General features: G+C 44.5%; 1 protein-coding gene across 1 annotated transcript in view; it reads left to right on the forward strand.

Annotated features, from left to right (window-relative positions):
• The window catches only part of SLC9A9 (solute carrier family 9 member A9), a 678,791-nt gene that overhangs the window by 328,172 nt on the left and 332,731 nt on the right, over positions 1-17,888 (forward strand). The window contains exons 7-8 of the mRNA XM_055412241.2: positions 11,814-11,952; positions 16,849-16,954. Of these exons, the coding sequence (XP_055268216.1) occupies positions 11,814-11,952; positions 16,849-16,954 (245 nt within the window). The remainder of the gene's footprint in view (positions 1-11,813; positions 11,953-16,848; positions 16,955-17,888) is intronic.

Genomic DNA, 17,888 nt, shown 5'->3' on the forward strand with positions numbered 1-17,888 from the left:
ATATCCTTCTCCAGGGGATTTTGCCGACCCCAGGATCAAACCCGCATGTCTTGCATCTTCTGCATTGGCAGGTGCGTTCTTTACCAGCTGAGCCACCAGGGAAGCACTGCTGCTGCTGCTGCTGCATCACTTCAGTCGTGTCCGACTCTGTGTGACCCCATAGACAGAAGCCCACCAGGGTCCCCCGTCCCTGGGATTCTCCAGGCAAGAACACTGGAGTGGGCTGCCATTTCCTTCTCCAATGTGTGAAACTGAAAAGTGAAAGTGAAGTCGCTCAGTCGTGTCCGACCCTTAGCGACCCCATGGACTGCAGCCTACCAGGCTCCTCCATCCATGGGATTTTCTAGGCAAGAGTACTGGAGTGGCTTGCCATTGCCTTCTCCGAGGGAAGCACTAGAAGTCCTAAAATCTTCGAAGAGTAGTCCTTGCCTCCATCCTATGAAGGTGAAATGTTTGTTGAGTTATTTGTCTGTGCACACACTCAAGCAATGAATCCAAGTGCTCCCACTTTCTATTGTGATATAAACGGGCTTTCACTAGTGAAACCTGAATTGAGTGCCTACCATTCCAGTAAGAGTTACTTGGGGCAAATAATTTACCATCCCTGAGTCTGTTTATGTCCAAAATGCAAATACATGCTTCATTAGATTGTTAAAAGGATTAAATGAGGTAAAATATACAGTTACTTAATTTCTCTAAGAGGCTTCCCTTGTAGCTCAGTTGGTAAAGAATCTTCCTTCAATGCAGGAGACTCGGGTTCAATCTCTGGGTTGGGAAGATCCCCTGGAGAAGGCCATGGCAACCCACTCCAGTATTCTTGCCTGGAGAATCCCATGGACAGAAGAGCCTGGCAGGCTACAGTCCATGGGGTCACAAGAGACAGACATGACTTAGTGACTAAACCACCACCACAATTTCTCTAAGCCATAGTTTCCTCATCTATAAAATGCAAATCAAAATAGCACCAAATTCAGGGGGTCACAGTGAGTGTTAAATGAGATGTTTATTAAAATGTTTAACCTAGCACTTGACACGCAGTGAATGCTCCATAGTGAGAAAAAAAAAAAAAAGGGAATAATAAGCATTTTGAGTCCTCGGTCAATGTTGGAACACCTGACCCCCTTCTCCATTTCAGCCTTGGAGATTAATATTTGGTCTTTCCTGTGCATATTAATGATTATATTTTAATTTTAGCTAGCTTTCCATCTTTAGTGACTATTAACCTACTTTTCCATTTTTTCTATCTATTATGACTAAAAGTTTCACACATCACAGTACTCTTTGGAGCGAAGATTTCATTAGTGAGGATTAAAGCAACTAAAAGTTGGAGAATGGGTTGAAGTTCACATCAGATCATGAGAATTAGTCCCTCTCTCTCTCTTTTAAATAGGCTCACAGTAGTGGGATTCAAACTCTTGTTTCTGCTTTAGTAAAGGAAGAAAGAGAATGAAACAAGGAGTATTTGCAAGTGACTTTTATCTTTAAGACTATCTCAAATTCACTTTCCTCCCAATATTAGGTATAAGAAAAAATTTCTCAAAGCCTGCAGACTAATTCAATTCTGACAAGACTTTTCAGGCTAAATTGCAAAGCAATTTAAGATCTCCTTTCAAAGAAAATGCACGTATAATTCATAACAAACCTCCTTTAACTCTTCTTCCCTTTTAACCAATTTTAAGCTCAGAGCTCTCTTTGTCACTTTAGAGTTGGAACTTAATGGACCAAAGCCACTTAGGAATCTGTCAAAGACTTTATTCCCTGCTGAAATTTGTAACTGTTCTTGATGTCGTGATCAACCTGGCTCCAACCTATATCATCGGCGTCTTCCTTGCATCTCCACTGAAGTACGGCCCCTTGCTTGCTGAATGCTCAGGCGTTTCCAGTGGCAGGATCTGGGTAGCACAGAAAACCAAGTCCCCTATCCCTCACCTGAGAGTTCTGGAAAATGCTGAAACTAGAGAGTCAGTGATTCTGGGGGCGGGAGGTTCCTCAAATCCATGTGATCCAACAGTCTGGTGCATGAATATTCTCCATAGCACCCTGACAGGTAATGCTTTCATTCTGTGTTTAAGCATCTCCAGTGACAGAGAACTTGCCTTTTAAAGAACCCATTTCATTTTCCATCAGATCCAAGAGTTAGGAAATTTCTGAAATAGAATATAAAGCTGAAATCTTTCTCCCTCTGATGTTTTACTTGTGGACTTTATCTTTTCTTCTGGAAACATTAAGAATGAGGCCAGCTCACTGTACCTGTTTCTGCTGAATTCATCTATCATTTAAGCTCTCCTCCTCCCTCACATCTTCTTCCCCACCCTCCTACTCTTTCTCCTGTGATCTGCTGTGGTTTGGCAGCTTTCATTCAGATGGTGGTATCCAGTCCAGTGAAGAAAGGCCTGGTGTGCTGTAGCCGTGGGCGTGTCCAACGAGGTCATGTCAACTCCTGTCCAGCTTCCTCTCCTCTTACTAACGCAGCCTTCACCTGGAACTTTCTATAACATGCTCCCCTACCCTGAACCCTCCATTAGATGCCCTTTCACCGTTAGAGGAAAATCTAAGTCCTAACAATGTCCTGGAAGCTTCCACAAGACCTGGTCCCAGCCCCATCTGCAGCCTGTCTCCTACCACTCTTCCCTTGTCCATTTCCCTCTAGCCACACTGCCTCTGCTTCAGAGACTAGAAAACCCTCCCCATTGTTTTCATATAAGACTCCATTCAATACTTTTTTCAGAGAAGACTTTCCTGATCACCCTAACTAAAACAGCACCCTCATCACCATCTCTTCCGTGCCCTCATGCGGCTTCTTTCTCTTTTCTGTCTCTGTCCTTAAATCAAATATCTATTTGTTTAGCTATTATTATGTTGTTTTCTTCCCTTGAATGTCAGGAGCATGAGGTCAGAAGCTTTGCTGTGTTTCCTGCTATATCTTTAGTGTCTGGAACAAAGTCTGCACGAAGTAGGTGCTCAAGAAGTATTTGTTGCTGGGAGGAACCCGCTAATTCAGTCTGAGATTGTATTATTCTGAAGGCAGCCATGATATACTGACTCAAACATCCCACAGAATTCTCTTTGTCCTTTATTCTGTTGTGCCGGATATCAAAATGGTATTTGTCAAGGATTTGGGAAATCACTCTTTGGAGTGAATTTGGATTCTTAGGCAGCAGTCATTAACCAGACAATCCCTTACAAGCTGAAAGAGTTAACTAATGTGCCTCCCCAAACACAGCTCTTTGCCCTACAGGGTCTTTAGCCCTGGGGAAGGTAAAACCCTAGTTCTAACTCAAGCTCAGCATACTTCTGGCCAGAACCTCTTATTATTAAGAGGCAGCTCTTCTAACCTCCCAGGGTGCCTGGAATGCCCCCAATTCCTGAAGTCATTATGTTTTACAGCAGGTTCTCTTGACAGAACTTCAGCGGCCTTTGGCAGAACATAAGCCAGAATAATGGGGAGCAGATGCCAGGCTGAATTCTGATGTGTACACACAATTCTTGGCCCCATAAAAATCAATTCCTTATTCATAATTAAGCAACTTCTTGAGAAAGGGCAGGTTGGTACAGTTATTAAAAGATAAATAATAGATAAGAATCCACTTATTTCTTTTTAGGGGGGAGATAAAAATTTTAAAGGCAAAATAGCACTGTAATTAGTTTTTCTTCTACATTGTTTTTTACCTGTGACACTCAGGGCCAACCAAACAGAGCAGTTGTTACAAATTTCCATCACCCCTCTGTGTTGTATTTCTCCTTAAAATGTATCCTTCAGAGCATAATAACAAGGCAACTCTAGATAGCTGGGGAGAAAAGAAACTAGAAGCACCCAGAATAAAGGTCACAAAATGTGTCAGCCTGTGGGCTTTTTCCTGTTTTCCAAATTGGGTGTAAGGAGCAGAACTGAAAACAAAGTAGCTAAATGCATCCATACTAAAAGGAGCAGCAAGGTTCCCCAGCAGTAAGAAATACATACCTCTCAACAGTCTCCACTGGCAAAAGAATTGGCCGGATTTCCTCCAATTCCTACCCCATCTTCTTGGTCTCAAATAAATGTATGAAAGGGGGCCTCCTTGGAGAGAGGGCAGTGTTTGAGGTGTCAAGCTGTTAGCCCTCCCCATGAGGGAGCTTCCTCTCCCCTAAGTCAAGTGGAAGGAACCCCATTCAGTTCAGTTCAGTTCAGTCGCTCAGTCGTGTCCGACTCTTTGTGACCCCATGAATCACAGCACACCAGGCCTCCCTGTCCATCACCAACTCCTGGAGTTCACACAAACTCATGTTCATCGAGTCGGTGATGCCATCCAGTCACCTCATTCTCTGTCGTCCCCGTCTCCTCCTGCCCTCTATCCTTCCCAGCATCAGACTCTTTTCCAGTGAGTCAACTCGTCGCATGAGGTGGCCAAAGTATTGGAGTTTCAGCTTTAGCATCAGTCCTTCCAATGAACCCCATTAGGGTCACCCAAACAGATGAGGGCTGCCTGCAAGAAGAAGACTTCCAGTTTATCCCCAGAGGAGGAAGCTGCAGAGGGCCTGAGGCCCTCTCAAAACAGAGCAGGGAAGGGAGTTCTTGGGTGTGGCTTCTTGGAGTAGGGATGCAGAACACAGGGACTGGCCTACAGATTGCTGAAGGAATCAGCTGGAGCCCTCTGTGTCAGCACAGCTCCCTGGTTTGGTGTGTCTGGGGAGTGGGCGAGGTGAGCCCACCCAGAGCAGTGGTCCATGGTCCACAGAGGGAGTTCAGTCCTGCCCCAAATAAAAGGGCTAGAGATCAAGAGAAAGGTGAGAGCCACTGATCTGCCCTAGAGGCCCCTCATCCAAGCCATAGAAAAGGGTTGGGAATGTATGTAGCTGGCGGGGCAGAAGGAAAATTGAGTGGCCCCTGGACGGGGTGGGGCGGGGGAGGCGGATTCTTAATAAAATGGAGGTGTCACCATGAGAGCAGGGACCTCCAAGAAAGGGGCCACCAGGAACAAGAGTGAGATCAGGGACCCTGTACATGGTGGCCAAGCAAAAGGTGGACAGCTTGGCTCCCCGTCCTTCCTCCATGAGTCTGACACCAGGGGGCGCTGGTGCCCAAGAGGGAGTAAAGGGACACTTCCTTCTCTCTTCCCTTTCAAATCATCCTGCTCTCTGCTTTAGAATATTCTGCAGGGAGAAGAATCTTGCTTTGAAAATTTAGGTTTTAAGCTAGACAGCACTAAGTTTTGATAACTGAAAGGAGCTGAATGATGGAATTTGACCAAGACATCATTAATAGAACTATATATCCAGCACAAAGAAGAAATTCGATATAGTACAATTGGAAGCAGTGATTAGAAAAAAAATTCCTCTGTATGTCCCGATAAATCAAGAACTCTGTAATAAACTTGGGCCAGTGGTTTAAATATTTTCTGTTAGGGATTAAAGATTTGGCAGAGAAAATGGAAGTGCATCTGGTACATCTTTGGCTATGGTAATCATCTTCCCATTTTTTTCTTGATGACAGTCATAGAAATTCTAAAAAGAATGCAATCTATTTGCTTAAAACTTTCCTTTTAAAATTTTAAAGTGGCATTGATTCATGTTAACAGGAGAAGTGAGACTGAATTGGGAGACACAGAAGTAGATTGTTCCAATCAGGCACTCAGGACCGTGAGTTGGCTGTGGGAGCTGGGAGGACCAATCAGAGGGAGAGCGTCTTTATGAAAGAACAGCTTCCCGGGAGCTTAAGGTTGTTGAGTAGTGTCTGCGAGAAATTACGGGGAAAATAATTTAGCAGTAGCAGTGAAGAGTAACAGGAGCAGGTGGTGATGGAGACTCGGTGGTCTTGAAAAGATTGTAAGAATCAGGAGAGATGACTCAACAGGATCCAGAGTGGGGAGATGCACAGCATTTTGGAAGAGGTCATTGGCAGCAGGGATGGTGGTTCCATTTACAGACTGCTTTCCATCCATGATCTCATCATCGCTCTCAGCATGACTGCAACACTTTCCCCCCGCTTCCTCTTCTTCTTTCTTCTCCTCCTTACCTCTTTCCCTTCTTCCTCACAACTGGCATTTATTGAGAGCATGCACCACATTCCATTATATACAAAACCATTTGTAAGATCAAATGACACCTGATACCCAGAGATTCTAGACCAGGGACTAGTCAGTGTGAGACAGTTAATGGCATCTCAGTTCTAATTTGCTTGAGGTGGTACTGATTGGACATCTAGTTTGGGATACTTCTTTTAGAACTAAACCAATCTCTCAGTTCAATAGAAAGAGACAGAGGGAAAGAACAGACAATGAAGAAGGACAAGAAGAAGCAAAAGGAGGAAAAGGAGGAAGAAGATGCAGGACAAGAAGAAGACAAACTAAAAGGAGGAAGCGGAGGGGTTATTTGAAGAAGGATGACTTACTTAAGAAACGCTTATTTAGCTTTGACTTTGTGCCAGGTGCCATTTCAAGTGCTTTATAATCACTAATTGATTGAATTCTCAGAGCAACCTTATGTGATAGGTATATTTATTATTACCATCATTTTATTATCATCTTTAATCATCATCATAGGAAACTGAAGGGCATATAGTCTAAGTAATTTGGTCAAGGTCACACAGCCAGTAAGTGGCAGAGTTGAGATTCGCACCCAGATCTCAGATTCAGGTACTATGCTCTTAACGCTGCCTAGGCTGCCAGAAAGATGAAAAGATGGGTTGGTGAGAACACTGGAGTTTCAGTCATGTCTGTGAACCTTAAATGATGCAGTGCGCGCTGTGATCCTTATTCTCATTGCTCTCTTCAAAGGAATGTAGGCTATTTCATCCATTTCAAAAATTTTCAATAAAAGATACACACATTTATTCCTGAGACTGCATGCAATACACGATCATCAAACTAGCTCTTGCTGAATCATCTGTTCCTGAACAGAATGAATCAATAACCTGGCCTTATTTCCAATTTATAAGATGAATATTTAAACACCACTGTGTAGTTCTGGTCGTGTTATTTTCAAGGATATTGGTTGTATCCAACTCAAATATTCTTTTCCAGAAATCTGCATATCATAGATCTACCTTCACCAGATTATGCTATAAACAGTGCATCTTCAGAGTGGTGTCCCATAGCGCAAGCACCACAGAGTCCAGTTCTTCTTGCCCACCTCTTCCCAGTCTGGCATTTGCATCCACTAATGGTTCAAATGGCTCCCTTGGTGCATGGGAGGAGGGATTTACTTTTTAAGTCCAAAGTGCTGAAACCAGCAGTAGGGCTGGCTGGACTGTGATCGTCCTTCGTTTATCAGGTTGAAGTTGGAAAACTACACGTGCTACCCAAACCCTTGGTTGTTTCTGAAAACACCCTCTGTAGTGGCCGCTCCACAATCTAGAGGCTCTGTGTTGCCGCTGAAAACTGGAGCCCAGAAAGATGCCTCCTTTGCCAGGGCATCGAGCCTGGAGGAATAATTTCCTAAAATCCAGGCAGTCAGAAGAAATTCCACATCCCTGGGCTATAAGGCCCCTTCTTTCTTGGCCTCATCCCTCACCAGAAGCCAAAGGGCTTTGCCTGCAGAACGACCCTGGTGAAACCTGGGGAGGTGTGACTCGAGCTCGGTGTCCTGGCCTGTCCTTGTCCTGGAGCACATCGTTGTCCAGGCTGCTGAGGATGCTCCTTTCCTCCTTCATCCATGGAGCCAAGAGCTCCACACAAAACCAACTAGCATCACTGCTATGGCCATTTCCTCCCTCGAGACCCTTCTGTTCCCATGCAGAAACGCCTAGGTCCTCTGCAGCACAGTGTGCTGGGAGGGGAACCTCCCCCCAGCAGCCCATACCTGGAACCGAGGCCTGGTTCAGCCTCCGCACTCTGCTGATTGTCACTGTGAGCCTGTGGAAGGTCTTAGCACAATGATGATGCAATTATGGTGGTGGTGATGATGATGGGCAACATTCTTTGAGAGTCTTTATTTTTTGTGCACATTATCAGCACTCAATGAATGGCCCTACAACCTATAAGATAAATATATAGGAGTTTTTTGGGGGGAGGGGTTCATCTTATGTTTTAATTTATTTTTTTGGTCTTGTAGCATGTGGGATCTTAGTTCCCTAACCAGCGATCAAACCTGTGCCCCCTGCAGTGGAAGTGCAGAGTCCTACCCACTGGACACCCTAGGGAAGTCCTTATTTACATATATATATGCTGCTGCTGCTAAGTCACTTCAGTCGTGTCCGACTCTGTGTGACCCCATAGATGGAAGCCCACCAGGCTCCCCCGTCCCTGGGATTCTCCAGGCAAGAACACTGGAGTGGGTTGCCATTTCCATCTCCAATGTGTGAAAGTGAAAAGTGAAAGTGAAGTTGCTCAGTCGTGTCCGACCCTTAGCGACCCCACGGACTGCAGCCTACCAGGCTCCTCCATCCATGGGATTTTCTAGGCAAGAGTACTGGAGTGGTTTGCCATTGCCTTCTCCGAGATATATATATATATATATATATATGTGTGTGTGTGTGTGTGTGTTTAAATATACTTCATATCCTTGCACATTTCTGGGGCATAAGTACTACTATGTCCATTTTATAGACTTTGAAACAGAACCTGAGTGATGAAGTAACTCACCCAAGGCCATACAGCCAAGAACGATCAGATCTTTGAAGCTCAAGTTAAGAATCTCAAGTGTCCCCTTCAGGCTTGAATTGATGACCTTAAAAGCAACCACAACAGAACAACATATTGTTGCTGTTCAGTTGCTCAGTCATGTCCAACTCTTTGCAACCCCATGGACTGCAGTATGCCAGGCTTCCCTGTCCTTCACTATTTTCATTATACCTACATATCGTCAATGCCTAATAAAAATTTGTAGATGATGATTTATTTTAAAGATGACTCATTTTGGCAAGACTCCTCCCTTCCTGCATTTCTTCCTTTTTCCCCTCTGACTTCCAATCAGCCTGCCCTCATTTCCTCAGACTTTATATAGCCTGCCATGGGCCAGGGATCAGGCTGTGTCCTGGGCATACAAAGAACAAGACCCAGGCCAGACCCCACAAAGCTTACGTGCTGGAGCAGAAGCCAGACATGAAAGCAGGTTTTCAGAAGAAGCCCTGTCTCTTGCTTGCTCGTAGAATGGGAGAGAGGGTGCTGTTGCCCCACACAACACACAATGTGTTCTGCACTCTGCCTGCATTTGTGAGGGCGCTGCTCGTGTTCCATCCAGGCGTGAAATGTAAGGTTCTGGTACCTGAACTCCAATTGCCCTTACATCACAGCCACACTCACTCAACTATGCTGATGCGGGTTTAGGTTTTCCTCCTAACAAATCACTTTTTCAAGGTAGAAATAAGAAATCTACATTTGGAACTTAATGACTATAGATCTTTATTTCCCTGAATCTTGATTTCTGTATTTTATTTTTAAAAAGGCAAGGGAAGGAAAGATAAACATATGCGCCCTAATTACCTGGCAGAGATCTTATCAGATCAAGCACAGTTATAAGGCAGGCAGAAGAGGACTAAGCGTTATGTGAATGTGAGGGCTTTTTGTATATTCTTAATGTGGGGTTTAAAGTTTTGAGTGATGCCATCTACCTGCCTTTCCCCTCCACCAGGGCTCATATACATGCTCCCAGGCTCCTGCCATAACTCTATGCTTCTACCTTTCTTGTTGTTTAGTCACTTTTTGTTTCTTTTGCAACCCCATAAAATGTGTAGCCCACCAGGCTCCTCTGTCCATGTGATTTCCCAGGCAAGAATACTGGAGTGGCCTGCCATTTCCTCCTCCAGGGGATTTTCCAGACCAAGGGATCGAACCTGCATTTCCTGTATTGATGGGCAGATTCTTCTGACACCATCTGAGCCACCTTTAAGCACCCTCAATTCTCTAACTCCTTATCTTTGCTACCACTCCAGTGGGAATGGCACTGGGAATGGCAACCCACTTCAGTATTCTTGCCTGGGAAATCCCATGGACAGAGCAGCATAGCAGCTTATAACCCATGGGGTTGCCAAAGTCAGACATGACTGAGCAACTAACACTTCAGTTTTGCATTTGAATAAAAATGAGTTCGTTTAAAAACAAACATTACATAAATAATCATACGGAATATGACCAAAAGATGTGATGGTGCTACTTCAAGCTGGGGAAGCATCATGACAGAGAAAACACTTCTGGGGAGTGTGAAGGTGAAGATGGGGGTGAAGAGATGCTTGTTCTAAGGATCAGATTTGCTGGGAGCAACCTTAGGAATTAATAGAGTTATTTACAAAAGAGTGTGCCTGTGCAAATCCTGTGTTTCAAAGGCAGACTGCAACGGAAATGTTTTCTCATCACTATTATGTCTTCATTGAAATGAAGAAATATGTTCATATCAACTCACACACACACAGCTGTGGATACTGAATTTCAGAATGGCCATGGGTTTTACACCCTTTCCCAGGACTGTCAGCCACAAAGGACCCAAATGTGGGTTTCCGTTTCCTTTTTTCCTGCAAAGCACAACACTTTACAAAAAGAAAAACACTTCAAAGGCAACCCCTTTCTCGCATACATTTCAGGGCTCCATTTGAGATCCACATTTATCTTCCTTATCCAATTACGTGATCAAAGCAGAAGTGTTTGGCCTACTTTGGGGGTTTAAAGACATCCAGGGAAAAACTAGAAACATTTAAAACTACCTTTTTTATGCCACACATTTTCCTGGAGGAGAATTGGAATCCACTCTCCCTGCTCTCTCTTAATTCTCTTAGTCTCCAGACACAAAAAGTCAGGTCAGAGAGTTAAGATACTTTAAATGTCCAAGCCTCAGTTACATCTCTGTAAACACCTATCTAATCTCAAGTCAGTGTGTCTGGGATCCTGTTGCTCTCTACAGGGCTACAAAGTTCCTTCCAGAAGCCGCTGAGAAACCCTTGATTTTGTCTGATTAGTTTTAAGGAACTTGTATTAAAATAAAAACTGCAAACACACACACACACACACACACCTGAAAAGGGACTTTATTAGTCTCCCCAACACTACTGGTTCTAGCACATCTGTCATGTTAGTGCTACAAGATGGAGCTCATGTTTCCTAAAACAGGTCACACCTTGTCCTTTACATCAACACTGTAGGATTTGAGGCCCTCGCTGAAAAAAAACCCAGCAAATATGACGTCTTCAAAAATACTTCAGTGAACAAACCACCTATTGGTGGATTGATTTTTCTCTGTGGATATAAATCTGTTGTCAGCCCCCAGAATCGGGGCATAAAACATGACCTCAGGCAGCTGCTGCCATTTGTTTCGGTGGGAAAATGAGGGTTTTGTCTCTCCCCAGAGGTTAATCCTGTGATGCTCTGAATGTCGTCTGGGCTCTGTTTCTGAAGGGTTACACTGGAGAGGAGCAATGCTTTGTGGTTTATGACAAGATCACGGCGGAATATTTTGTGCGCACTGTGATTTGTATCGCCCATTTGTGCACAGGCCATAAAAGTGCACTTTTTATCAGGAACATTTGTGAATATATAACAGCACCGAAGACATATGGCCACTAAATAATTCACAGTTATCTATCTCCTCAGCAGATTCCATATATACCTACCATGTTTTAATGCCTAGTTTGCTCAGAAACAATATTCTTTACGACCCTTCCAATATAAAAATGTTTACTGACTGGCAACAATATATGGATACCAGGGGATTGGGCTGTAAGGAAGGGGGAAGCTTTCTGCCTTCTCTGCCTCTCCTCGTCCTCATCTGTTTCCACTGAATGCTTCCAACAGTACCTAACGTCATAGGAGAAGGTGTCTTTCCCAAGATTGGGTGCTAAATTCTGACTTCTGGTGTTTGGGCCATGAGATAGGAGTCCCTGACTAACCTTCACCCTCTTCTCTTTTCAGTTCTATATCCATTTACAGTCCCAAGGAGAATCCAAACACATTTGATGCCGCAGCATTTTTCCAGTCGGTGGGGAATTTCCTGGGGATCTTCGCCGGCTCATTTGCCATGGGGTCTGCATATGCTGTTGTCACGGCACTGATATCCTTTGTCTATGTGGGGGAAGCTGGGGACTGTTAAGAGCGGACAACATCCTTGGGATGGTTCTGAGGACTAACCAACTCCAGACCAGGAAATGGCTGGACAGTCTTGTTCGAGTGTAGTACAGCACCACTGGGGCCATTCTTAAACACAGGCTGATAGCAGCGGAAGAGGGGCCCAGGCTCGCTTCCTGCCCAAGGCCAATTCTAGCACTGCTCATACTGTCTGATCCCAGGATATCAACAGTCTTAAAAAATTCCCACCTGAGAATATAGGTAGCCAGGGGAATATCAGGCTTGGCTATATTAAGATCAAGAGGAAGAAGTGAATATCCAATGCCAAGAATAAAACAGGATTGACTCAAGAGTGACATACTAAGTATTCTCTGCATCCTGCTTAAACTCGTATCAATCACTAGTTCAGAGGGATGGCTGAGTCGAGAGTCATTGTGGGTTTAAACAAGCATCCATAGCTATTTTATGGAAGAAGAACAGCAAGCAACTTAGAAATGATGCTTGCCATATCCAGGCAATTCTGTCATCCTACTCCCTCTTTTCCAGTAGAGAGGTGGGAGGATGAGTAGAGTTCCTAGAGAACTTTAGTCAGGGAAACAAGCTTGTCTGGTGGTCTCCTCACTTACAGCAGTTATATGGGACAAAAATGCCAGATTCTAAGAGGAACCAGAAGGCTAACGTCAAGTATGTGGGCTTAACAGAGTCCAGAGAGAGGAGGCAGGGCAAAGGATTAGAGATCTTGGGGGAAAATGAAAGGACTAAAGGAGAATGGTGGAAGAGGGGTCAGGGATCAAGGCAAAGAAAACAAAATGTTGGACTTTTTTTCCATGAGGACTGACCCAACAGTTCACTGAGCAACTGCTAAAAGGCTAGATTCTACTAAAGCTTTCTCAGGTAAGTCAGAATATGAATAAAACATGGACCCTGCCTCCAACTAATGACAGGCTTGGAAAGACAAGCTCTACAGAAAGAGTTGGATAGAAAGTGAGTGCTAAAGCTGCAGCCACCTTATTAAGGTTATAAAAATATAAGGATGAGGCCTCTGTGTCTGGAAAAGTCCAACAGACTCTTGGCCAATTCTGGAAAATAACCTGAAAAGCAGTATTTCCATGCAGGGTGGGACTTAGGCTTGACCTGAAAGATAGGCAAGATGCAGGCAAAGACCACATGGGTGATTCACGAGACGATCAGCATTCACCAAGGTCAGGAGTGGGGGGTGGGGGCCACTGACATGGCCTACAGCAGTCATCCCAGAGAGGACCTTAGAGCTCGGGCTGGTGAGCAGTGCAAAATGAGCAGACACAAGTGCAAAGGAGTCAGCTTGTGGAGTACCTTGGAGTGCCATTCAGAGGAGCCTGAGCATCTCTCTATGGTCCACAATATGCGACTGAAGTTTTCTCCAAGGATCATGACACACTGAAGGTCTTGTGTTTAAACATAAATGAGGAACTGGGATGAAGGATGAATGAGAAGAGGAAGCTTGAAATCAAAGAAAACTGATAATGACCTGTAGGAGAAAGTCAGAAAGGAGGTCAATGTAGAAGACCCTCTAGGACTCAGTGATTGGTTGGTTCTGTGAGATAAACAAGAGAAGAAAATCAAAAGACCACCCCAAAGTTTTGTCCTGGAAACCCTGGAGAATGTCAACTCCATTGACAAAAATAAGTCAGAATAAGTAGGGTTGATTTCCAACAAAAAAGTAATGATTAACAATCTACCCAGTACTGGTGATGCATCAGGCCCCCTACTATTTGTTTTACATGTAATACTTCACAATGGTCATATCACACAGATGATATTTTCCTGGAAAGAAAAAAAAAGCTTAGAAAACATAAGCCCAAGGTCATGCAACTAGGAAGTAGAGCCAAGGTCAAACCCAGGGAATGAACCCAAGAGACAGACCATGCCCAGACCACACTCTTGATCACTACTCCCCTTTTTTTTGCCTCTTAATCATTAAGGGGAATTACAGTGGAGGTCACATGTTGTTTGGAGTAGAGAAAGAGTAACAATGATAGTAATGATAAAGAGGAACTAAAGAGCCTCTTGATGAAAGGGAAAGAGGAGAGTGAAAAAGCTGGCTTAAAACTTAGCATTCCAGAAACAATGATAGTAATGATAAAGAGGAACTAAAGAGCCTCTTGATGAAAGGGAAAGAGGAGAGTGAAAAAGCTGGCTTAAAACTTAGGCATCCAGTCCTATCACTTCATGGCAAATAGATGGGAAAACTGGAAACAGTGACAGACTTTATTTTCCGGGACTCCAAAATCACAGATGGTGACTTCAGCCATGAAATTAAAAGATGCTTGCTCCTTGGAAGAAAAGTATGACCAACCTAAACAGCAAAAAAGGAGACATACTTTGCCAACAAAGATCCATCTAGTCAAAGCTATGGTTTTTCCAGTAGTCATGATGGATGTGAGAGCTGGACCATAAAGTAGGCTGAGCGCCAAAGAACTGATACTTTTGAACTGTGGTGTTGGAGAAGAGTCTTGAGAGTCCCTTGGACTGCACGGAGATCAAACCAGTCAATCCTAAAGGAAATCAGTCCTGAATATTCATTGGAAGAACTGATGCTGAAGTTGAAGCTCCAATACTTTGGCCACCTGATGTGAAGAACTGACTCATTGGAAAAGACCCTGATGCTGGGAAAGATTGAAGGCAGGAGGAGAAGGGGACAACAGAGGATGAGATGGTTGGATGGCATCACTGACTTGATGCACATGAGTTTGAGCAAGCTCTGGGAGTTGATGATGGACAGGGAAGCCTGGTGTGCTGCAGTCCATGGGGTCGCAAAGGGTCAGACATGACTGAGCGACTGAACTGACTAATAGTGAGATAGGTAGCATCACCAACTCAATGGACATGAGTCTAGCAAACTTCAGGAGATAGTAAAGGACAGGGAAGCTTGGCATGCTGCAGTCCATGGAGTTGAAGGGAGTGAGACAAAACTTAGCGACTGAACAATAGTAATGATCACATTTTGTGAATGTCTAGCATGTGTCTTTATATATATCTCCTCATTTGAATTTACCCTATAAGACAGATTATTATTATTCCTGCTTTATACATAAGGAGATTAAGTATTCATAGCTCACTCTGAGTCACATGTCAGTCAAAATGGGCATGATATTAATATCATCTTATATATGTTGAGAACCATACCAAGTGCCACCCATTATCTTTTATATTTTGCATAGATTATCTCAGAGAGTTTTTATAAGGATCCTGGCAAGGAGATACTATTATTCCCTCAATTTTCAGCTGAAGAAACTGACATATAATTATAGACAACTTGTCCAAGGCCACACAGCTAAGACATTTTAGGTCCAGGACTTAAACCCAGGCTTTCATCCAGGGATGGTATGAAGTAGAAGAGCTGAGATTATAACTTTTCTCTGCCTGATGTGCAGGAAATGTATGAACACATAAGTGAACAGATTTTGATAAGAGAAGGGAAAAAATTCCTGGAGACTGGAACTCTGCCCTGACATTGGGTCAGATCTGGGGAAAGTGGTGTTCCTCCTGATAAAGAATTGCTTCCACATCCTTACTGAATCTCTTTCCAGAAAAGAGGTTTCACAAAACAGATTCACTTAAATTACACTAATTGAAAAACTTACACATCCCTTGTCAAATGCCAGGCACTCTTCTTTATACCTAGAAAGTAGGTTGCACTATTTATGCCCTTTTCAGACATGGGAACCAAAGCGCAGTGTGGCCAAGGTACACATCTAAGCTGATACAATGAATATGAGCCCAGGTAGAGTTGCCTTCTAGAGGTCACCCTCCCAACCATGATATAATCCTTGGTACTGTGTGCTTTCTAAGACTTTACAAAACATTTTTAATATTGTCACCTCATGTTACTCTTCACACTGTGGGGATAGGTATTCTTATGCCAGTTCACCTTGGAATCAAATAAGGCTTAGAGAGGTTATCATACTGCTCAGAAATCACACAGCCAGTGACTGGCAAAGCCAGGACTCAAACCCAGATCTTGCACTCCAGAGGTCATGCTTTTTGCTTCCCTGCCTGGCTGCTAAACATCTCTTAACGTGGAATCTCCCTTAGATTTTTTTTCCAGAAACATAAAATTGCAATGCAACATTTCCTTGTCTGTCAGGGCATTTTCTGCCTAATGGTGGATACAACTGCAGTTGTAACCCTTTCCCATCCATCACATACTCCTTATCATCTCCCCATAGCCCATTCTCTGCAAGGCTCAAATCACTGTGCCTTTGTTATATTTGCAATTTATAGATGATTGGCCAAGTGTCATCTTAGCCAAAATGAACAACTGCCCAGCAAAGGGCATCTTGCTTGACTTAGAAATAATACACATTTTCCTCTATCCTACTTATGTAAAGAGAGCCTGGGCAGCTTCCCCATCACTGAACAAACGTGCTCCTCCAGATCCAGTTTACATCCCTAAGAGAAAAGGCTCTTCAGGGTAATCTGTCCATAGACCAGCATTCCCTGGGGAGCAGTGGCCTGGGAGGCCACTCCTGGGAGTGTGGACCGGCTGGCAGCATCTCCACCACACACTCTCCTTGACTTTATTTTCCCAGATCTGCCAGTCTCCTGAAGGGCACACCCAAAGGGTTGAGGCTAAATTTAAGGGGTTTTGTGTCTCCAGTTAGCTGAGCTTCATCCTCTTAAGACATCGTTTTTAATCTCAAGACCACTTTGCCTTTTTACAGCCGTGTTCAACCCCCAATGAAGCATGACTCACGCGGGCCTTCAAACGGAGTCTCAGCGAGACAAACAGTGAGGTCTGAGAATCGGTTCTCTCCTCTAAAACTATCACCACCAGTTTTTCTCAGCCAAGAGGGAGATTTATTCCTAAAAGCAGTTGTTTCCCTTAACGCCTCTTTGTCACTTGACCAAATTTACCAAACTGTGCGAGTTCCCTATGCTGGAAACGGGCCTGTTTTTCCTCCTGTCTTGGAGCGCCTTTCTGTCTGCCGAGGCCGCTGGCCTAACAGGTCAGTGCTTCGTTCTGGGCAGCCCACCGGATGTGTGAATACAGGTGTTTCCCGCCCCTCACCAAGCCCCGCTCCCTGACCCTGCAGGAGGTGAAATGGATTGTGTCAGAATCAGCCGCTCTTGGGAGAAAAAAAAAACGCATCCATTATATGACGGCTCAATCGGAAGTCTCCGAAGTGCCGATTCCTCTTCTCTCCTTCTGGTCAGGAAGGGGACGTTGAAATCTACGAATGACCGATGTACGGATGGATGGGTTTACACAGAGGAGTCTCCGCGGAGTGTGCATGGATGCACGGCTGCTCGGTGGGAATGAGTGCTGGCTTTCCATTGGCTGTTAACAGCGACGCCCACGTAGGCGGTCTCCCCGGGTGTGCGCCTCGCCACACCCAACGGTATTTTAAAATCTTTGCCTACGTTCGGTGGCACACCAGGAAACAACGCGGTGGTTTCGGTTCGGTGTCTCTTACCGTAGAAGGTCTATATGTAGAGTCCTCTGAGATGGAACGGTTGATGGAGAAAGAGGCAGTCCCTGAGGTCCCTCCGTGGGAGGAGGCAGGCCCGCAGCTTGCATCCCGTATCTCAATTCTGCAATTAGATTGCCTTTCTGCAACAGCGAGGGTTTACGCTTGGGTAGCTGCAACGATTGGGTGCTTTTCCACGTAGAAGAATCACCGTGGCTCTGAGCAAAATGTCAGAGCTATTTCTTTCCTTTGGCCTAGTCCCCTCCTTCTCCCGGGTTTGAGTCCTGGATCCCTTGCTGTTCCCTCCATCTAAATTGAATTTCAGGTGGTGAGACCCCACCCCGCGAAAGCGCTAACTGGGAATAAGGAATGCCTCCAGGGGTACTCGCATTTTAATAGGTGGTACTTTAAGTGTTGACTCACTGGAAAAGATGCTGATGCTGAGAGGGACTGGGGGCAGGAGGAGACGGGC

Source organism: Moschus berezovskii, chromosome 1, assembly GCF_049115385.1.
Source record: "Moschus berezovskii isolate FMDL1 chromosome 1, NW_MosBer_1.0, whole genome shotgun sequence".
Lineage (NCBI taxonomy): Eukaryota > Metazoa > Chordata > Mammalia > Artiodactyla > Moschidae > Moschus > Moschus berezovskii.